Consider the following 21,305-nt stretch of genomic DNA (forward strand, 5'->3'; position numbering starts at 1 on the left):
CCAAAATAATTCAAGATAGAAAACAACAAAATGCATGCAAATATTTGACAGAAAAAGCGTTGGCGTGACCACAGTAAATTTGAGGCCGGAAGAACCCCGAACGGGGGAGGGGCAGTCACCCGGCCACGGGGTCCAGGACGATGGCCCTGGGCTCGTCCAGGTCCTCGGAGATGAGGATCTTGCGCATGGTCCCGTTGAGCCTGGTGACCTCGATGCGGTCGGTGCCCGTGTCGGTCCAGTAGAGGTTCCGTGCGATCCAGTCCACGGCGATGCCGTCCGGGTGGTTGACCTGCGACGTGACCACGAATTGGGCGTCAGCGCCGTCGGGCAGGGAGCGGCGGATGGCCCTGACGTCGTCGTCCGTCCAGTAGATGTAGCCGTCCACCGGGTCGTAGTCGATGGCGATGGCATGCCGGATGTCGTCCACCTGCAGGATGATGTCGGTGAAGTCGGGCGTGTCCAGCGAGATGCGGCGCAGGTCCGTTCGACGAGCCAACAGCAACATGCGCGTGGCGCCTGCGACACCGGGAGCCACACGTCAAATGGTCTGTCGACACGCGCTCACGTACATCGACGCGGACACAAAGGTCACCGCACACACGTACGTCAACAGGCACACAAACAACAGGTGCACGTGTATGTCAACACACACAACGCACGCATACACGTAGAGACGTGCGCACGTACGTCAAACATGCACACACAACACATTCACAACACACATGCATATCAACACACGCATACACATCAACATGTGCACGTAGGTCAACACGCACACAAACAACACGGAAATGTACGTCGACACGCACATCAACAAGCACATGCACATCAACACGTGCATACAGAAATCAACACAGACAAACACATCAACATGCACGTACGTCAGTGCGCATGCACACACGCATTGAAGGAGGTGAAAGAGTGAAAGGCGCTTTTGTCTGTGTGAAGCACCACAAAACCCTCTCCCACCTGCGCACTCAAGCGCAACGTCAATGAACGTAAATGAATGGGAGGGGGCACTATTGTGATGATGATGATGAGCATCCAGTTAGTCCTTGACAACTAATACTGACCCCATTTAAAAAACAAAAATGCACCTACTCCACGTTGGGCCGGGCCTTAAAATAATATATCCAATCTATTTCACCAAAATCCAACTTCCAATTTTAATCATTGACCTCCTTCACTTATGGAAAGAAGCAAATGACAAGGAACGGTCGCATACCGATTCCAAGTATCGGGCCAGTACGAGCCTTATTTCAATGTATTGGGTACTCGTGGTTCCCGATACCAGCCGCCGATACTGAAGGCAAAAACATGAAGTCCTCCTGGCCTGTAGATGGTGCTACACTGCGGCAGTTTGACACATCAGCCAATCATCATTTGCCTCAAGGGGAAAGAAATGTCTTTGTTCACAACTATAGGTCTTGTGTTCATTGAAATTTGATGTACCTAAAGTAATAGTGGTATCAATACTCTGTGTCGCCAAGTCCTTGAGAGTAGTATCGGTCTGGAGAAGAAGCGTTATCGAACATCCCTAAAAATAATGACATTAACAAGTTTTGCTTTTTCGCCCTTGTAGAATTTTCTTGATTTCTACCAAATGAGCTTTGAAACAGTTTTATTCCCTCTTGCAGCAACTTCCACAGAATGGAATATCCATCCATCCACCCATCCATCCATCTTTTGTCCCGCTTCCCCTCACTAGGGTCGCAGGGGCGTGCTGGAGCCTATCCCAGCTACCTTCGGGCGAGAGGCGCGGTACACCCTGAACTGGTCGCCAGCCAATCGCAGGGCACATGTAAACAAACAACCATTCGCACGCACATGCACACCTATGGCCAATTTGGAGTCTTCAATCAACCTGCCACGCATGTTTTTGGGATGTGGGGGGAAACCGGAGTACCCGGAGAAAACCCACGCAGGCACAGAAAGAACATGCAAATTCCACACGGGCGGGGCCGGGATTTGAACCCCGGTCCTCAGAACTGTGAGGCAGATGTGCTAACCAGTCGTCCGCCGTGTCACCCAGAATGGAATAATCAAACGAAATATTGACGAGAACACAATATGAAAGGGATTCCGCTCATTGCTTTTGTTTCTTAGCGGTAATTCGATAGAAACGTCCGCTAAAAGACGGTCGATCAAAATGCTGCGTGGTTGGATCGACCACTTCAACTTGTGGCCCTCGATAGTTCCTAAAATGTTCACTAAAATAAATCCCTTGTGGTGATTGGCGAGTAAGGAATGAGTGAATTCATCATTCCCGCCTCCCAAATTAGGAGGACTTGTGAGCGGCTTTTCGGCAAATAGTCGCTAAAGTGCTAATTTGGCAACACTGATGATGCTTTTGTACAACCCCAATTCCAATTAAATTGGGACGTTGTGTTAAACAAATAAAAACTGAATACAATGATTTTCAAATCATGTTCAACCCATATTGAATTGAATACACTACAAAGACAAGATATTTCATGTTCAAACAGATAAACTTGATTGTTTTTAGCAAATAATCATGAATTTAGAACTAACCCTTAAACTGTTGGACTATTTTCTCACGCACTTGTTGACAAAGAGGTGAACCTCGCCCCATCTTCGCTTGTGAATGACTGAGCCATTCAGGGAAGCTCCTCTTCTACCCAATCGTGGCGCCCACCTGTTCCCAATGAGCCTGTTCACCTGTGGGATGCTCCAAACAGGTGTCTGATGAGCATTCCTCAACTTTCTCGGTCTTTTTGCCACCTGTCCCATCTTTTTGGGAACGTGTTGCAGCCATCAAATTCTAAGTTCATGATTATTTGCTAAAAACAATACAGTTAATCAGTTTGAACATTAAATATCTTGTCTTTGTCGTGTATTAAATATAGGTTGAACATGATTTGCAATCATTGTATTCTGTTTTTATTTGTTTAACACAACATCCCAGCTTCATTGGAATTGGTTGTAAATTAGCTCATTATCAGGTCAGAATCAGAATCATTTTGAATCCGCAAAAGTGTAGCAGCAGCTACATATATAGTCCTGACAAATCAACTGGAACGTGCGGCCCAGCCCAGACGACGTGTACGACGTCGGCGAGTAACGGTCTCGAGTGTCGCGTGTGAGTTTTGAACCAAGCCGGCGTCGGGTGCGGCGGATGCGCTGACCGTCACGGCAGGTCTTGGCGTCCTGCAGCAGCTGCACCCCGGTGGGACAGGCGCACCGGAAGAAGGGCTCGTCGGGCGACAGCAGGCACAGGTGGGAGCAGCCGCCGTTGTTCAGCGAGCACGGCGTGCTCACTGCAAACACACACACAAAACGTCTTACATTTCCGTTCAGCAGGACACTGACAAGAAAGTTCAAATATTTATTGACTGTCCGTTTTAGTCTTGTGTTCCCTTATCCAATGTCATCATTTATTTCTCTGACGAAATTACAACGCACAATGTGAGCGCGACTGGTAGCTTCGGCTGTTTTCACATTTGGAAACAAAGTGATGGGAGCGTGAAGGGACCATTTGTAGTTTTGGTCAGCTGTATGTGAGGCTAAGCGCAAGTATGAATGTCAACGTGGACTTTTACATTTCTTCACGTGTGCACTTCACTGTCATTTGCAGATTTCTTTTAACCTCGTCTTCACTATTTGCTGAACAAACACGCCTATTTGCTGTTTTTGGGCTCAGGCCAAAGGAATAAAACTATTAGTTTGGCGCCATCTTGTGGCCACGGGTGCCGAGGAACTGCGTTAAAGTGATTTGAGGAGTTTCATGTCGACGTAAATAGTGCTTTGCCACCATCTTGGCGTCGAGGGACTAACAGGTGACGTGAGGGAATTGATTCATCTGAATTATTCCCCTTTTAAGGGAGGGCGGGGGGATGTCAATGACTCGCAGATTTTGCCCGATTTGAACCCAGCTCTGTTCGCGCGGGTTCACCGCTTTTGCGAGTGCTCGACATATGAAGTTGGGTTTTAAGATGTGACGCTCAATGTGGGTGCAAATGTCACTTCGGGGTTTTACATTTCTGAGAGTGTGTATTCTACTTTGAATGTATTTTGTAAAGACCAACTTCAAGTTGGAACCCAATTCAATGTTTCACACCACATGTGATCATGATGGTAACGGAATGATGTCAAAGCATTGAAGCCACTACAATTGGCCTCCGCTGCCTCTTCTTCTTCTTGCTCTTGACGACACTCATGCAGTAGAGCTCAGTGCCGCCCAGCACGCTGTGCTACTACACGGAAGGCGCGCAACTCCAAAATGGGACTTGCCTGTGCACTGTAAAAACAATGGCTTCAAAATCGGCAATATAGTGAGAGTGCCTTTTACAATTGGAAATTTGGCCAACATTATTGGTGAAAATGGCCCAAACAAATAAAGGGAGCACTTCTCTGAGGCATTTTCATCAAAAACACAAAATACAACATGATTTATGAGCGATGGGTTCATTACGCGTGCGTGTGGATCAAATGTGCAACTGGACGAGAAAACGGGCTACTCACGCTGGGTTTGCCTCTTAGCGCTGAACACGTGGATGTCCATGGGCGAGAAGATGTCCGAGTGGACCACGCGCTGGTCGGCGCCATTGTGTTTGGCGCACGAGTGGATGGAGTGCGTGTTCCAGTCGGTCCAGAAGAGCGTGTCCTCGAAGAGGGTGAGAGCGAACGGGTGCGGCAGCTCCCCTTTCACCACAACCTCCCTGAACGCACACCGCAGCGAACAGGTTTCACTTTTCAAGCACACATTTTCAAAACCACACATCTCATTTGTGATGTAGGTGTCGTGTGAATATAACCAATTAGCCACACAATTCATCTTTTTCCACTCTGCTGCCTTTGATGCAGATGGCGCAGGTTCGATTCCCAATCGGCGCACAGGTACCCAAACACCGCCGGTCTCAAACCCCCCACAGCCCCTTAAAATACAAAATAATCATAATCATAATAATAATGGGTGGCTTGCATCAAGAAGGGGCTCCGGCATAAAAACTGTGCCAAAGAAATCACGCATGTCACTGGCAGTGGCGACTGGGAAAAGCCCGAAATCGCTTCTTCTGAATACGTTTGCCATTATGTCACTAAACAGTCATATGGCACAACCCGGTTTATGACAGAGTTCTAGCGTTCAAACGGTGGCGATCAACCAGACAATTTCCCGTTTTGCATGAAAACGCATCATGGTGTGGCCAGATTTGTGGTATTTTCTGAAACATATGGAATGAGCACTTCGAAGACCTCTCAAATCTTCCAGAACAAACACATTCTCAATTGATGACAAACGTCCACGACCGATTTTACTGCTCTTCTCACTAATAACCGTCCGTTTGCAAAATTTAAAACGACTTCTTTCGGGTCACGCTCATTCTGACGTGTTCACTCGGAGAAGCCTCCCTGGGAATTTTAGTGGTGGCTATTTTAAACTGACACTTGCCAGCCAATCAGAGAAGGGCTTCCCTGAGAAGCAGACAAAACCAAACAGTCAAGGTGACGACGCGAGTTGTACTGTGAGTTGACTCGATTTAAAGACTTTTTGTTTTTTTCAACCAGATTTTGGAGACAAAAATGTTCTCCGGAACCCCTCCAATCAATTCCATTCCGATTTTCAAAATTCTTGCTGCGTCGTAATCAGGGGGAAGCGGCCGCTCCAACCATTTTGACACACAGTCATTCTGGGGAAATCTTGTCACGTCGCTAATTCTAGTAATTCACAAGTGGGGAAGGACAAATGATCATGCAGCATACAAAGCAAAGTGGACTTTTTAGTGGACAATTTAGGGAACAACCTCATTCCACGTTGAAACGGCAAATCCGAGCACACTCAGCATTTTGACACAGTGTGACAGTAAAGAATGAAAGTCACGCGGCGTGACCGCATATTCCCCAGCAGCGGAGGAAGCAGCACACCGGGAACGCACTCAGGAAGCCGTCGTGCTCTCCAAAAGAAAACCCTCCGTCCAAAAGCTTTCAAACAGCCGAGCAATTACACGCAGACGACGACGACAGCCGCGCGAGAGGAAAACTACGACGACTACAAAATCCAATCGTGAGTTACTCAGTTAGCCGGAGAGTTCAAAGTTAGACTTTTCTGTTGAAAGCAGCGTGTCGTCATTACACCAGCAGCAAATCTAACTTTAACATCTGTAATCAATAAACTCCATTTCATATCAGCACCGACCAAAGGACACAACACAATAAAAGCACACACATTTGGTGCTTTTCACCAGCGTGTTTGTGTTTTTGTTGCAGGCTCGCGGCACGCTACCTGTTGGTGCCGTCCAGGTGGCACCTGTGGATGAAGTTGTGCTTGGCGTCGGCCCAGTACAGCTTGCGCTGCTCGTAGTCCAGCGTGAGTCCGTTGGGCCAGTAGATGTCGCGCTCCACGATGATGGAGCGGTTGGTCCCGTCCATGCCGGCCCGCTCGATCTTGGGGATCTCGCCCCAGTCCGTCCAGTACATGAAGCTGCGAGGGCACGCACGCACACACGCACATGCACGCTGTCAGTCATCCGCAAGTGCGTCCACGCTCTCCATCCAATGAGGATGCAGCTTCATCGTTGCGAGGCAACCACAAACAAAACTGCCGCGACGTCGACTGCGACAGATGCATCGAGCTCGCGCGCTCACAAGCACATTCGCTCGAGCGACGGCAAAGGAGACGTGCGCAGAAAGTGAGAAGAACGAGAACGCGACGCAGACCGGCCGGGCTTTCATTTGTCCAAACAAACGTGAAATCGTTTTTTGGGTTTCCTCCTCACATTCCTGAAGACCACCTCATCCTTGTCTTCATCCTGCTTTTCCTCGCAACCCACGGGCGAGGCCGCCGCCGCCGACAACACACGCACGCACGCACGCACGGGGAAGCACGCCGACACGCACGCGCGCGCGCGCGCGCAACACAGTCGAGCGGCCGATCGACGAGCGCTCTGGAAGCTAACACGCTAAGCGGGTCAGGAAGTGTTTGCAATCCATTTGAAAGCATTTGAACAAGACGGAAACAGGAAGAATACGTTTCTGGTAAATGGAAAGAAATGAAAGTATTTGGACTAAAGGGATGCCCTCCGAATACATTTTGGAGATAGACGGTTATGTTGGGAACAGATGGAAATGTTTGGAGCAGATTTAAGCATTGGGAAGCATTGTTTGGAAGCATTTGGACTAAATGGAAGCATCAGGAATAAGTGTCAGAAATGGATGGAAATGTTTGAACTCGTGCCCGAGCGAATGGATTTTTTTTAGGCTGACGCCCATTCCGGTATTTGGCAGAACAAAATTCCAATAACCAATTCATTTAAGAAAGATATAACTTTTTTTAGGTCCCTTTACTCTTACAAGTTTTACAACACTTTAATATTTGTTTAATTTTAAAACAGAGAGGAATTTTCAAGTCCAAAAATAATAATAATTTTTAAAAAAGCACGTCATTAATTCATCTTTGAAATTAGTTCATAAATGTATTTTAATATCTATAAGCAACAGAACGAGTGAAGCGGCAAATTATTATGAATGCACGATGCCCTTTACCATTAAATCCCATTGAACATACTCCATTATTTGTGACGACTTCAAAATAAAACCCAGCGATGCCTCTCTCAGACGTCAAAACATGGCAGACATGACAGAGTTGCATTTGAAATATTTGACGTACAGAGAGAGCTCAACTGAAACGGCAGCAAAGTTTCCCGTCAAGAAACGTGCGTGTCCACAATCATGCAAACTCTGCAACTTCGCCAAAACTATCTCCGATTCTACGCAGTGGATTGAAGACCACTTAGACCTTTGGTATTGTTCTCCATGTTCACCTGGTGCTGTTATAACAATATCGCGCTCCGGAACGTCTGCTGCCCCAACGAAAGAAACACGGTATTCGTTCACGCTCGGCCGAGCGACAACTGGGCCAACCGTGTACGTACGCGCGTATTGGCTCGAATGGAGTCAGGAGCGCCATCTACTGGACAAACGGCACACGGCTCTCATTCTGACTGACTCCAACACTGAACAGCGTTTACTGTTTCATGAGAAAGAATATAAGAATATATCTGGATTTTATTGGTAAAACTTCAGACAAAATCGCTCAGGCCGTAGGCTTAGACGAGATGGAAGCACGAGTAAAGTGTTTGGAATAAATAGATACTTTGGGCTGCGACGAGCTGTCGGCCGGGATAGGCTCCAGCACACTCGCAACGGTACGGAGAACGGATGGAAACTTTGGGACAAGATGGGAGCATGAGGAACAAGTAGTAGGGAGTAGTAGTTCGGGCAGTAGTAGATGGGAGCCCGCGTGCCGACGGACGGACGGACGGACGACTGACTGACTGACTGACTGACTGACCCTCGCGCGGGGTCCAAGGCGATGGCTCTGGGTTGGTCCAGCTCCTGCCAGAAGAGAACTTTCCTCAAGGTTCCGTCCAGCTCGGACACCTCGATGCGATTGGTCTCCGAGTCGGTCCAGTAGAGTTTATCAGCCAGCCAATCGCAGGCCAGCCCGTCGGGAGAGGCCAGGCCGGGCACCACCGTGCGGACGCCGACCCCGCCTCCCGACTGGTCCAAAACGGTGCGCTTGATGGCCTCCTCGCTCACGTCGCTCCAGTAGATGAGCCCTCGCGAGAAGACGTAGTCGACGGCCGCCGCGTCCTCCAGGCCGCCCACCACCACGCTGGCGTTGGCCCGCTCGCGGGCGGCGTCCACCAGACGCAGGTCCCGCCGGTTGGCGTACAGCAGCAGCGGCTCGCCTGGGGGGACGGACGCACCGACCGCCGCATTGGTCAACTTGGCACAACAACGTCACCGTCAAACAATAACCGTGAAAATGCTATGTTGCTATTTTTTTTGTTTTTTCACTACTAACATGCATTTTACACTTAACAGTGTGGTAAGTTTCGATCAAATGTAAAACTTTGCAAACATTTTTGATATTTATTGACAATAACTATCGGCCGTTAGAGGCCACGAAAAAAGTACAAAACAACGTAATAAATATACAATAATATGGGTGCATATGGCCACAAAAAAAAAGTTTTCATGTAACAGCGGCTATCAGACGACACCACCCCCTCCTCCCGCCCCGAATAGTCCGTTCTAATGAGGTTCCATTGTGGAAGCGTAATAGAAAGTTAGTTATGGTGCTCTTTGTGACTCCCACACATCGAAATCCCTTATTATTGCATTTTGTCTGTCTTGCGGGATGAGGCGGTGTCGGAATACAAGATTTGATTGCAGTCGTCTGACATCGTGCAATCGTGAACGAGCAAATTTGTCTTGTAGTCTGATCCGGGCGTTACGTGTTGTCCGTTCCACACTGCTGACGTTTTTTTTTTTTTTTTAAATAACTTTATTGGCCGTCAGATATTTCCAATACTACGTCAAAAGAAACGCGATAAGGCTAAAAATAAACTAGCTTTTGGATTCAAATGTACCGTGCACGTTGGCGATGTCTTTTGCGGAGCCGATCGATCGGCGAATTATGACATTAAAGCCGATCAGCCGATCATCACAAAATGCCAAATATGGGCCGATACCGATCAGCCTGATAAAATCGGTGTAATGTCTACTAAAAACGGATGCGAGACACTCAAAATGTCGGGCTGCATCTTTCTAAAAACGTGCATAAGCCGTTGGTTTGTCAAGCTGCTTGTTCACATGATCCAGAATATAAAGGTTTAGCATCCTCGACACCTTTACCAGGTCGGCGAACAAACCGTCGAGGGTCTAATTTGCCATCTCGAAGAGGGACCACACCAGATCTCGAGGTTTTTGGGGAAAATCTTCATAACCAGGGATGTAAGTGCAACTGGTGCCTGGAGTTTGGGGATTTGAGAAATCGGTAGAATGGTGGATGCTTTCTGAAGTGGGGCTATCTGCCCACAGTCAAAACCCATTAGAAATAGTTTTGTATAAACACCGGAGAGCTGTTCGGCACTGCGTAGCAGTCCACTGGTATTGGACTTATTCATAAGAGCACCTTTTATGACATTTCTGTTCACAACAGCATCCTTGTATTACATTTCTACTCAGATCATCAAGTTTTGTCGTTTTCTTCTCTTCGTAATGCCATCTTTCCAATGGACTGAAAAAAAAGGCGATAGGAGTAGAAATGCCATACAAAGATGCCGTTGTGAACAGAGATGTCGTAAAAGGTGCTCTTATGAATAAGTCCAATACAAGCAGCGTTGTCGAAAACCACTTCAAAATGTTCAACACAAATGTAACAGACGAGTGATGTTTTGAATAGAAGCGCAATCAAATGGTGGCATCATGAAGAAATGCCTTTTTGAAAAAGGTAGTGTTATGACGAAAAACGAAACGAATAAAAAAGTAACAGAAAGATGGCGGAATAAAAGGCAGTATTGTGAAGAAAAAGAATAGAAAGTTAGCATTAGGAAGAAAAGCCTCACGGAAAGGTGGAGTTACAAATCGAAAAAAAGGAAAATAGGAAGGTGGTCCAAAATAAGTAGAACCATACCAGAAGGGTGGCTTGATTAAAGCATCATTTATAGGTAGTTCCCTGAATAAGAGTGCAGTAGAAAGAGGGTTACGAGTCATCCAGTTTTGGGTGATTATCCATCAAGCACAGTGGTGAGGGTCTTTCCTCTTGAAATATCTCGCCACTGGCTCTGTGGAATATGACATCATTCCGTGTTTTCCTCTCAAAACCTCAAGTTTGTCTGCGACAAGATTCAACAGAAGAATACACAAAAGCACTGCGAGTAATCCAGATTAGGGCGGCAACTAACAATTCTTTGAATGATCGATCCATGTGTTGATCATTTTTGGGATGAGTCAATGAATCGGATTCACGTTTTTTTTAAATTTCCATCCCCTTTTCAAAAACCGGACATGATTTCAATTTGACAATGCAGAAATGCACAAACAAACTGATTCCGATTACTGGTTTGGTCCGTCCAAAAATCGACTAAAATGTCTTATTTTAATTCAACACAAAGATAATCAGTCAGCTTTCAAGGAAAACTTCGGAAATCAAAGAATATTTACTGTTGAGAGGCTGCAATTCCAATGATGATGACAATTTTGAGTCAAACGAGGTCTCGAAAGGACGAGGAGACAAAATGTCGAAACGGTTGCCGATGAATCGAATCAGCGATGACTTGTTTCATCAATTAATTGTTGCACCACTAAGTGGCATATTCCATTTCTCCCCCCCCGAAAAGCAAAAGTTTTGCTGGGAGAGGGGGAAAAAAATAACGACACAAAAAACCTAATGGAATCCACAAAAGCGACTTTTTTTTTTTGCATAGTGACACAATGCACGTTGTAATTTCGATGCAGAATATGCAAACGAGCAGTTGGTCGGCTGCTCCGAACTTTGACGCGTGTTTGATGTGTTTGGGTTGTTGTGGAACTCGCGCAACAGTGGAAGGAAAAAGGAGGAATGAAAAGCGGCTGAGGGGAGTGATCAAGAAAAAAAGTGAGAGTGAAACAATGGAGAGTAGAGAAGAGGGGGGCCTGGGGGTAAAGTTGGAGCACAGCGGAGCGGTCTTGGGGGACGAGCCGCGATATCGTTTTTCAGCGAACTCGCACAAGTGAGAGTGCAGAAAGCCATTTGTGGTTTAGCACGGCTAGGCTAGGCTAGCTGTGCTAGGCTAGCACGGCGTCTCGTCCGCTGGCCAACGAAAAAGGGGCACAAGTCCGCAACACAAGCGCCCACCGGCCCACTTTGAGGCCCGCTAAATTGTCCGCGCACTCACCTCGGAGGAGCAGACAAAAAGTGGCAAACAACAGAGTCCGCAGCACGACAGCCATGCCGCTCATGTTTCTCCGCCGCCTTTCTTGCTTCTCGTTGCTCGTCAGCGGCCAGCGAGGGAAAACATCGCGACGCCCAAGCAACGCTCGCGCTCGTGCTCGTCGTCGTCGGCGGCGGCCTCTAACCCCCTGGACTGCCTCCCGACGACTCGCTCGGCCTGGGCTCAACTTGCTCAGATGCCCGTCGGGCCTTCCATGCCTCGGCTCGCCTCGCTCGGCTTCGTCGCGGTTTTGTCGCCTTTGTCGGGTTTGTTGTTTGCTTGTTTGCTAAGTGCGACGACGCCGCAACTCTCCCAAGGAAGCCGAAGCTCGCCAACACATTGTCCTGCGACGCCTCCTCCGTATCCGTCCGCCGGCCCCCGTCATCCTCCCCCTGCTCCGCTATTGTCGGACGATCGACCGCCTCGAAGGCCGACCGAAGAAAATAACCACGATCGTCACCGAACCGTGGGCTCAACAGCACCCTTTCGATGGCAAAATGACAGGAAAACACATCCCGCACGGGAGCAGGGAGACGCGAGCCGTTCCAAACGCGAACGCACTCACATTCCACAGGGACTACTTTCTCTCCCGCCTGGATCACTGCAAACTTGGACCAACTTCTTCTTTTCAGGCACCAAAGCGCATTACACAATTGTCAGCTTTCATATTTAGACCATTATTACCACGCGACGCTGAGTCCTATTGAGTCAATCAAATCACGTCAACCTAAATAAAATCCTTGGACTCTTTGGACCCTGTTAATCACTTCTGTCATGTTAACGTCAAGAAACTAGTTAGACTCATTTGTTTCCACTTCAGCCAAGTCAATCATCTTGAAACGTAAAACACGACTTGTACCCTCCTTTCTTTTCTACACAGTAAGCTAGAGCTAAAGTCGAAGTCGGTGACCGTGGCTCCATTAAACACACAAATCACTTTTGCTCGTGAGGTCAAAATGAGAAACAACTTCACATTTTTAATGCATACAAGAAGAAGGAGGAAACTTTTGCAAAAAGCATCGCTTGATTGGGGAAGATCAACTTTGCATTGAACACAACAACATGAAAAATCTGACAAATATGAGCAAAAAATAATAATACTAAAAAAAAAAAAAGTGTGTGTGTGTGGGTGGGGGGGGGGGGGGCGAGTGATTGGGCCCGCTGCTGCCGCCACCGTGTGGTCAAGGGGTGACACTGCGGAGTAGGAACAACGAAGAAAAGCTCCAGAAAAAGTCATTCATACCAGAAAGTGTTCAGCTTAAAATGTGTGTTACATCCAAAGTGTGTGTGTGTTTAGTGAGTGTGTAGGCAGAAAGAAGACATGCAGGTGATGAAATGACAGACCAGTATGGTTATTATGACAGTTATTAGGAACTCGACTGCAAAAGTCGTGCAGAAATTTTGAATGGGCCCGCTGACTGTTGCGAGTCCAAAAAGTGCATTTGTCAACACTTGACTTGGAGAACTATTCAAACCTTTGTTCTCAATGAAAAAGAAAGTCTTTAAATGCTCTCATTTCCAATGAGTACAGAAGGCCAAAAAAGAAATCGTAATTTGGGTCTTTTATTCTGGAAAATGGAAAAAAAAATGTTGCTGAACATATTGATGGAAGGGTCTAATTTGGTCAAGAAAAGTTGGAGGAGGAGGAAAGTACAGTATGTCAAATCTGTTCAACGTGGGAATGGACGGCGGCCCATTCATTCTCAATGGCAGTTAATGCGTCGTTTTGGGACGATTATATGTCGCCACGGTAGCACGGAATTCATACAAAAAAACAACAATTCTGATCAAAGTACAGCCGAGAGGCATCTTTTGGTTCCTCATTTGTGCGGCTCTGTGAAACGGTGCGAGCTGTACTTTGGGGACGGGGGGAAATAAGATATAAGTATGAGCAATCGTAATCCGGACTGCCAGCTTGCGCCGCAGCAGGCCCAGAAATGTCATCTTCCTGAGTTTGGACACATCGCAAATACTCATGACTCACGTCAACGTGTCTCCCCATTGGCCGCCCGAGACCAACTCGCTACGGTCACGTGATAGCGGCACGTCCCGCCGTCGTCGGTTGCCGTCAATCGAGACGGGCCGAGGCGTTCGGCGGCCAATCGCGGCGCGGCGTCGCCGGTTCACAGGTCGTAGTGGAGGTCGTTGAGCTCCAGCCTGGTGTAATGGCGCCTGTCGAAGGACTCCATGGCCTTGCGCCCGCCCGCCGCCAAGGCCAGCAGCAGCACGGCCACGCCCACCGCCAGGAACACCGCCGCGCCGCTCTTCGAAGGCCCCGCCCCCGACGCCGTTTTCACGCTGGCGTTCTGGAAGGCGTCGCCGTGGGGACCGACGAGCGCGTCGGACATCTGACTCTGCCTACTGCTGGATGTCAACGGAGTGGGCGTGGTCAAAGTTGTAGGAGGCGGGGTCGCGGTTTTAGGAGGTGGAGCCACAGTGGCAGGAGGAGGAGTCACGGCAGTCGTCGTCGAAGTTGTGCTTGGAGGAGGCGGAGTTTGGGTTGTGGTAGGAGGAGTCATAGTGGCAGTAGCAAGGGGAGTCTTAGTTGTGGGAGGAGTCGCAGTCGGGGGAGGCGGAGTGCATTTTATAGTGGGAGTCGCCGCGATGGTCGCGGGAGGAGTCACGGTCATAGGGGGGGAAGTGATGGTCGTAGGGGGCGGAGTCATGGTGGCGGTAATAGGCGCAGTCGCAGGTGGAGCACTTGTGGGCCGTTTGTCAGCTGTCTTAGACCCCGCCTCCTCATTGGCCGGATGACTTTTTGTCTTTTTGGTGGTTTTTGTCTTGTCGAGTTTTTTGCCGGTCTTTTCGCCGGTCCCGGCGGACGCGGCGTCCGTCGCGGCGGTTCCCGGAACGGGGGCGGCGCCGACGGCAGTCGTCACGGCGAGCGGTCGGCCGGCGCCGGTCGTCGTGCCGACGGGACGGAGAGGACTCGGGTGGCTCGCACCTGGGCGGGAAACGACAACACGAAACGGGAAATGAAGACATGACGACGCGGGACCGGGAAGTGATGAGAGCGAACGAGCGGCGTAGCGAGCACGCTAACTGCGGCGTCGGCTACGGGCCGCGGTAGCCGTGTTTCCCCGCTTCCCAAAAACAAAGAGAGACGGACGAGCGTCTTCGGTGACCGCCGGAGACGCTCGTCCGCGCTACTTTTCAAATGTGCTACGATTGAACAAACGTTTGCGTGGATGGCCATCTTTGTTTGTTGCAAATAAGAGAAGCATAGTTGAGCAGGCGACACAAAGGTTTGACGTCGGCATTTCTCTCTATACTCTAGACTGTACTCGATGTTCTGAGCGGGTGGCCGGTGCGCGCTATACACCGGGAGCGGGCGGTTCCCGCCCTCAGTGCGTCACACGTGACTGAAGCGGAAGAGGAAGGAGAAAGCGAGCACCTTTGAAGATGTCGTAGGTGCTCACGCCCGGCGGCGCCTCCGCGAGCGGGCAGTCGCGCCGGCCCGGGCAGCGGTACAGGAAGCAGTTGGCCTCGCCGCCGCGCTTGTTGCCGTCGAACACGGCCACGTCGCACTGGGCGCCTGCGCAAACGGGTAGACGGCGATGACGCGGCGGCGGCGGCGGCGGCGGCGTTGCGTTGCGTTGCGTTGCGTTGCGCTCACCTGGCCGCCCCGGCTGGGAGCAGCAGGCCAGCACGCAGTCCCGCTCCGACGCCAGGGCCCGGACACTGACGGCGGCGCCGGCGAGCGCCGCCCGAGCGTTGACGACGGCGTTCGGGTGTTGCCTGGAGAAGCAGCGCTCGGGTTCCGAGCGGGCCGGCAGCAGCGCCGGCAGCAGCAGCAGCAGCAGCCGCGGGACGAGCTGCGGGAGCGCCCGGGTCATGGCGGGACGACGGCCGGCGGCCTTCCGGGAAGTCTGCGCGGGCGACACACGCGAATTGATTTCCAGTGGAAATTCACGCTTGACAAGATGAAACGCGTTTCCAACAAAGTACACACAGCAAAGTCCAAGACTTGATCAAGGCTTGGAAAAAGAGCAGCGCTTCATGGAGGAACTTGACACCCGCGAATGTTGCGGCCGCGCACACGCGCACAATTGCTGGGAACGCGAACCCAGAACCCAATGACCGCGAGGCAGACGCGCTAACCTCGTGCAGAGTTGCGAGGATCCCGAAGAAATAGGACAGAAATAGAAGCTCGAAAAAGGTTCTTGCGGTTCGGCGACGGAGAGGAAAAAGGTGCAGGCAGGCATCAGGTCTACATCATCATCATCATCTCCGTTCTTCGTCTTGTGGGCTTCGACAGAACCTTTCGAGTCCGAAGTGCACACGCGAGGACTTTGCCTGCCTGTTTGTCGTCAAGACGGACCGAGTGGACTTTGGATCGACCCGACTCGGGTGTCAGCAACTCATCAGGAAGCCGACGCGACCGATCGGCTCATGCTAATGCGGCTAGCTCGCCGCTCGGACCCCGAAATCGCTTCCGAAGCCGCGAAACGGCTTCTCGTTCCTTTTGTCCTCTTTGTTCTCGAGCCAATTCTTCTCAGTTGACAAAAGACGCAGACTCGGCACGCGCCGCTCCCTGCTACCGTCGAGCTTCCAAAGCCGACTGAGCTCCAGGACGTCCGCACCTGCCGGTTGCGCCGCCGAAGCGAGCCCGCCGGCGGCTCGACGACAAGGACAAGAAGAAGAAGAAGAAGAAGAAGAAGAAGAAGAAGAAGAAGAAAAAGCAGCAGCAGCAGCTCGCAGCTTTCGAGCAGATGACCCATTTTCGGCTTCGTCCTCGGGTGGGGGTCCGCCACACGCCCCAAAGAAGAAGGGGCCATATATTATTCTAATCAGTTTGATTTGATTCCATTTTGCCTTATATTCTCGTCAAGCTTCATGTGGATGGATTATTTTGGACTTCATCTCGTTTCAATTTGTATTCCTATTTTAGTCTTACAGTACTTGTCATTTTATTGAAATCATTTTCAATATTCCATTTTTTTTTACTTTCCTTTTTGTTTGAATCATGCTTTTCGACTTTTATTTTTATTTTATTTATATTCTATTTTTAGAATCATTTCTCTTTTTTAATAACAATTTGTATCATTTCAAACCATTTTTCAATTCCTTTATTCTGGACATTTCGTTTCACGATTGAAGCTTTGTTTTTAATTGTTCATTGTCGTCTTTATTTTGGTTATTCTTGTTTTTGTCTTATTTGAATCATTGATTTGATTTATCATTTTTGCATCACTACTCTATTTTTATGAGTTGAATGATTGCTTTTTTTTTTTTTTTTATCTGCATCTTACTTGAAACGTGGTTCCGTTGGCTTCATCAAGCCGTGAGCTCCAACTCTCACCGGAGCGGTTCGCAGCCGAGTGCGAAGCGGCCGGGATGAGAATCGGCACCTCCGAATCGGAGACCGTGGTCCTCGGTCGGAAAAGGGCGGCGTGCCCTCTCCGGGTCAGGGATGAGATCCTGCCCCGAGTGGAGGAGTTCAAGTATCGCGGGGTCTCGTTCACGAGTGAGGGAAGAACGGAACGGGAGATGGACAGGCGGATCGGTGCGGCGTCTGCAGGGATGCGGGCTTTGCGTCGGTCCGTTGCGGTAAAGAAGGAGCTAAGCCGAAAGGCGAAGCTCTCGATTTACCGGTCGATCTTCGTTCCTACCCTCACCTACGGTCACGAGCCGCGGGTCGTGACCCAAAGAACGAGATCCCGGATACGAGCGGCCGAAATGAGTTTCCTCCGCAGGGCGTCCGGGCTCTCCCTGAGACAACGGGCGAGAAGCTCGGTCATCCGGGAGGATCTCAGAGTAGAGCCGCCGCTCCTCCGCATTGAGAGGAGTCAGATGAGGCGGCCGGGGCATCCCATTCCGACGCCTCCCCGGTGAGGTGTTCCGGGCACGTCCCGCCGGGAGGAGACCCCGGGGACGACCCGGGACACGTCGGACAGACTACGTCCTTCGGCCGGCCCGGGAACGCCTCGGGATCCCCCCGGAAGAGCTGGACGAAGTGGCTGGGGAGAGGGAAGTCTGGGCGTCCCCGCTAAAGCTACTGCCCCCGCGACCCGACCCGCATAAGCGGTAGAAAACGGATGGATGACTTGAAACGTCTTTTTTGAAATCATTTCTGAATCTTATTTTTCCTCCAATGTTTCTTATTGGGAACAATCACGGAGAGCCGCTCCAAACGCGAGACTTCATTTAGCCGGCGCGTTCATTTCTACTTCGATTCAACCCAAAGTCCAACACTTCACATCCTCAAAGAAATTACAAGTGATGAAATTCATTCATAATACAAACAGCGCGCGCAATAACGCAGCGACATTTACAGCGGAACCTCGTCGGGACCGAACAATGCGTCCAAAAATAGTTTCCACTCGTCACTTCAACTGCCGCTGACGAAGTCCGTCACTTCCGGGATCGGAGGCTGTTGTTTACTGGCCCCGTTGCGCAACGCAGGCAGGGAACGGGACCGACGTGTTTCCGGCTCGCAGATTTACAATACGACGAGATCCTCTCGTGCCTCCGTGGCGGCCGTGTTGAGCGCGAGGCATTTACGTAGCGGCCTCGTCTGAGAGAGCGGCGTGGCGGCGGCGTTAACTCGGAGGAATACAAAATCCGAGTCTCTGGAGTCCGGAACGTGCTATTTTTGGGACAGTAACAGTTTTTTTGTATTGCCCTTCGTCTTTGGCAACGGATTTGGAACTAGAAAGCACACTAATTTCCTCACGGCTCATGAAAGCGAATTGTCTACGATGAGTACTGCGCATCAACAATGTCACCATGACCAAGCACACAGGCGAGCTAAGTTTGGATAAAATGTGAAACTTTCAAGCATTTGCAAGCTTTTTTTTTTTTTATCTTTAACTTTGTATTGTACTGGGCCTTTTAGCCCACACAAAAAAAACCAACAACCTACAAACAATCATTTTGTACTGTACAGTAATATGGCCTCCCAAAACAAAAAAAATGCTTCAATGTAACGGCCAATCGGCGACGCCGGACGACCCCTGCCCCTTTTAGTCTGTTCTTTTGAAGTTCTCCTATATATGTAAAAAAATACAATAAATGTATTGTAATGGTTGAATACATTTATTAAATGTGTTTTGTAAAAACAATGTTTGCAAATAAAAGTATCTGTACAGTATATGTATTTCGATACAGTATACGCTATACGCCAATATTTCTGTAAATCTTGTTCGCTGTGATGAAGAGCAGGATGACGATGACATGAAAATGCTTCACTTTTGCGTGCGAACGATATTTGCAGGCCGTCCGTGTAGAACATCCGGTTTGACGCGAATACGTGGTTATTCTACGTCGTCCCGACAGCCGCTCGTCGTCTTTTTCTGCGGCTTCTTCTTCTTGGGTGGAGGAGCTGCAGCCTCAACTGGCACGCACACACACACACACACACACACACAAATGATGAGATATTCAAATAAAATGCCGTGTTACCCGGCTACACCACGGTTCCTCTCTGGCGCCAATTTTTAAGCAATGGGTTTTCAAAGGTCCCGTGCCACCAAAATCCAATTGTTTCGCTTGTTTTATGTGCAACGTGGGTACAAATGAGCGCGTGACCCGCTTCGAGTTGGACATCGATGCGCTTTGTCGATTGAACGCAATCGATGAGAAACCGCAGACGGGTCGCCAAACGACCGCGTCCCGTTCCCGCGCGTATGTGACTTAGAAAGTCACGACTATTCAAGCACCCGCCGACTCTGCGGTCGGCAGCCGCCCAGATTCACAGGAGTCGCCGCCGTTTTCCACATTTAAACGAAGAACAACAGCGATCCGATCGGGGCCAAGCTTCTTTCCGTCAGTCCGTCTCAAACGGCAGGCGTAAACGACCGAGTCGAACGGCGAGAAAAAGGGCATCCCGGGCATTTCCGAGCCAAAGGAACGCATCTCGCAAACGCCGAGGGTGATGCAAAACGGCGCTCGGCGGCACGGGGGCCTCGGAGACCTTTAACAGCCGGCGCCGAGCTCGAAGCTCGGGCCAAAAAGTCACCTCGCATTGCGGCTTTGTCCTTCCGGAGGTGCTGCAGCTGCTTGATGAGCTTCCGTTTCTTCTTCCCCGACAAAGTGATGTTGGCTCGGGGGCTGGTGCTGCGTGGGGAACACGGGCCACAGTGAGTCCGCATGTCAGGCAGGCGCGCTCGAATTGTGAGTGACTGACTTCCTCTTCTTGAGGTGATGGACGGTGATGAGGCCTTCGTCCAGCACGGCGCCGACAATCGGGCTTTTCTTCTTCTGTCGACGCAGGACGCGGCGGCGCTTGAACAGTTTCTTGCCCAACTCCTAACACAAAAACGTCACGTTGGCGCCAGCTCGCACAATTTCCAAACAAAAACGTGTTCACGATAAAACAGCACTCACTCCAGCTCCGATGATAAAAGCGAACAAGAGTTGCAACGCCTACGATAAAACATCCTATTTGTGTCGACTTCCACGCTACACCGCCATGCTGATTCCAACTCCTAACTGTAAACATGGTGCTTATCCCTACTGCTCCCCAAAACAGTGACGTGTATTTCCCTTCCTGCAATCGAGCATGGTGAGCATTCCAGTACTTCGAAAGTCAAGCTCGGATTGTTCAACAGTTAGCAAAGGGAAATGTCAGGTTGCCCGTGTGTTTGTTTGTTGTGGAGTCGACGAGTTTTCTTACCGTTTTGGGTCTGTTGATCTTCCCTCCGGGTGGAGCCATGCTGCTTGCCCGCTTCCGCGTTTTCTTCTTCGACGCCCTGATTGGACACAGGACGGCGCTCTGCTGCCGCCAGCGGGTCCCTTCGGGCGTTACAACGGCAGCTGGCAGGAATCTTCTCGTCCGATCGTTTGCCCATGATTGGTGGGTCCGCCGCTCCCTTTTTTTATCCATCAACCACCGTCGTGTAGTATTGGCTGCATTAAATTAGAGCCTTCCCATGCGCACAAAATTGCTCATTTGTAATGTATCGATTCATTTTTACGAGTGGAATGTGACATCTGTGGGCTCCACTGAAATACATCTCATGTGAATGTCTTCCCAAATGGATTTAGTCGGTGTGAAATGTGGACCGCAAAGCTCTGATTCTGTTGTATGAACGGCAGCGGATACACATGCCAGTTCATTGGACCTTCCGCCATTGAATTCACGATATGTCACCGGCATACATCGATGAACAAACATACAGACATGAGTTGGGCTCACGAAATAAGACCCAAGATATGAAATTGGGTCATAGTTGCCGTGAACGGGAAGACTGGGCGGACGTAATGTGGAAAGTGATCGTTTTGGACAGCAAGTCATCTGGATGCGTCCAAGACAAACTTGAAGGCGAGCCGCGAGACTCGAACACGAGGGAAACTCGACTCGAACGAGAGTTGCTGGAACGAGTCGCGCGTCCAGGAACTCCTGGGAACGTTGAAGAGATTCCACGAGCGGAAAGTCATTTTCATGTTCCGCTTATTCTGCCGCGCGCGCGCGCGCGCGTGTGTGTGTGTGTGTGTGGGGGGGGGGAGGGAACTTTCGTGACGTTTCGGGTTTCTTTCTCGCACCTCGTGCTCATGCCCGCCACTCGGTGGCGCTGGCGTTCCACGATGCCCTCCGAACCCTCTCCAGAGGAACGCAACAGGAAGTGAATCAGCAGAGATTGTGTC

General features: G+C 50.0%; 3 protein-coding genes across 8 annotated transcripts in view; all 3 read right to left on the reverse strand.

Moving 5' to 3' along the window:
• The window catches only part of lrp6 (low density lipoprotein receptor-related protein 6), a 35,982-nt gene extending 23,750 nt beyond the window's left edge, over positions 1 to 12,232 (reverse strand). For 3 of the 5 annotated variants that reach the window (XM_061667292.1, XM_061667295.1, XM_061667290.1), the window contains exons 1-6: positions 11,682 to 12,232; positions 8,309 to 8,708; positions 6,242 to 6,439; positions 4,483 to 4,679; positions 3,147 to 3,278; positions 120 to 516 (exon numbers count right to left, since the gene is read on the reverse strand). In XM_061667292.1, coding sequence (XP_061523276.1) covers positions 120 to 516; positions 3,147 to 3,278; positions 4,483 to 4,679; positions 6,242 to 6,439; positions 8,309 to 8,708; positions 11,682 to 11,745 — 1,388 coding nt within the window. In that variant the 5' untranslated portion in view covers positions 11,746 to 12,232. The remainder of the gene's footprint in view (positions 1 to 119; positions 517 to 3,146; positions 3,279 to 4,482; positions 4,680 to 6,241; positions 6,440 to 8,308; positions 8,709 to 11,681) is intronic. The other 2 variants (XM_061667294.1, XM_061667293.1) reach the window with 1 other exon arrangement.
• A 607-nt stretch (positions 12,233 to 12,839) lies between these two features.
• mansc1 (MANSC domain containing 1) lies at positions 12,840 to 16,337 on the reverse strand. Of its 2 annotated transcripts, XM_061667809.1 has the most exons (4): positions 15,819 to 16,337; positions 15,334 to 15,586; positions 15,112 to 15,252; positions 12,840 to 14,661 (listed from the first exon to the last, which is right to left on the reverse strand). In XM_061667809.1, the coding sequence occupies exons 2-4, from the start codon at positions 15,551 to 15,553 to the stop codon at positions 13,841 to 13,843; spliced, it is 1,182 nt and encodes a 393-aa protein (XP_061523793.1). In that variant the 5' UTR covers positions 15,554 to 15,586; positions 15,819 to 16,337; the 3' UTR covers positions 12,840 to 13,840. The 2 variants fall into 2 exon arrangements, with proteins under 2 accessions (XP_061523793.1, XP_061523792.1); XM_061667808.1 differs by having other exon boundaries at positions 15,112 to 15,586.
• A 2,405-nt stretch (positions 16,338 to 18,742) lies between these two features.
• On the reverse strand, positions 18,743 to 20,399 carry c22h11orf98 (chromosome 22 C11orf98 homolog). Its single transcript, XM_061668041.1, has 4 exons — positions 20,335 to 20,399; positions 19,846 to 19,967; positions 19,678 to 19,775; positions 18,743 to 19,053 (listed from the first exon to the last, which is right to left on the reverse strand). The coding sequence occupies exons 1-4, from the start codon at positions 20,371 to 20,373 to the stop codon at positions 18,974 to 18,976; spliced, it is 339 nt and encodes a 112-aa protein (XP_061524025.1). The 5' UTR covers positions 20,374 to 20,399; the 3' UTR covers positions 18,743 to 18,973.
• Positions 20,400 to 21,305: the final 906 nt, after the last annotated feature.

Source organism: Phycodurus eques, chromosome 22 (assembly GCF_024500275.1).
Source record: "Phycodurus eques isolate BA_2022a chromosome 22, UOR_Pequ_1.1, whole genome shotgun sequence".
In the NCBI taxonomy this organism is placed as follows: Eukaryota; Metazoa; Chordata; class Actinopteri; order Syngnathiformes; family Syngnathidae; genus Phycodurus; species Phycodurus eques.

Bases quoted from the DNA above. Each gene is read 5' to 3' on its own strand.
- c22h11orf98 (XM_061668041.1), bottom strand. From the start codon at position 20,373: ATGGCTCCACCCGGAGGGAAGATCAACAGACCCAAAACG. The intron at 19,968-20,334 runs GTAAGAAAACTC...TTTTTGTGTTAG, and splicing joins AGATCAACAGACCCAAAACG to GAGTTGGGCAAGAAACTGTT. The intron at 19,054-19,677 runs GTGACTTTTTGG...TGTGCGTGCCAG, and splicing joins GGACAAAGCCGCAATGCGAG to TTGAGGCTGCAGCTCCTCCA.
- mansc1 (XM_061667808.1), bottom strand. From the start codon at position 15,553: ATGACCCGGGCGCTCCCGCAGCTCGTCCCGCGGCTGCTGCTGCTGCTG. The intron at 14,662-15,111 runs GTGCTCGCTTTC...TTTCCCGCCCAG, and splicing joins CACCTACGACATCTTCAAAG to GTGCGAGCCACCCGAGTCCT.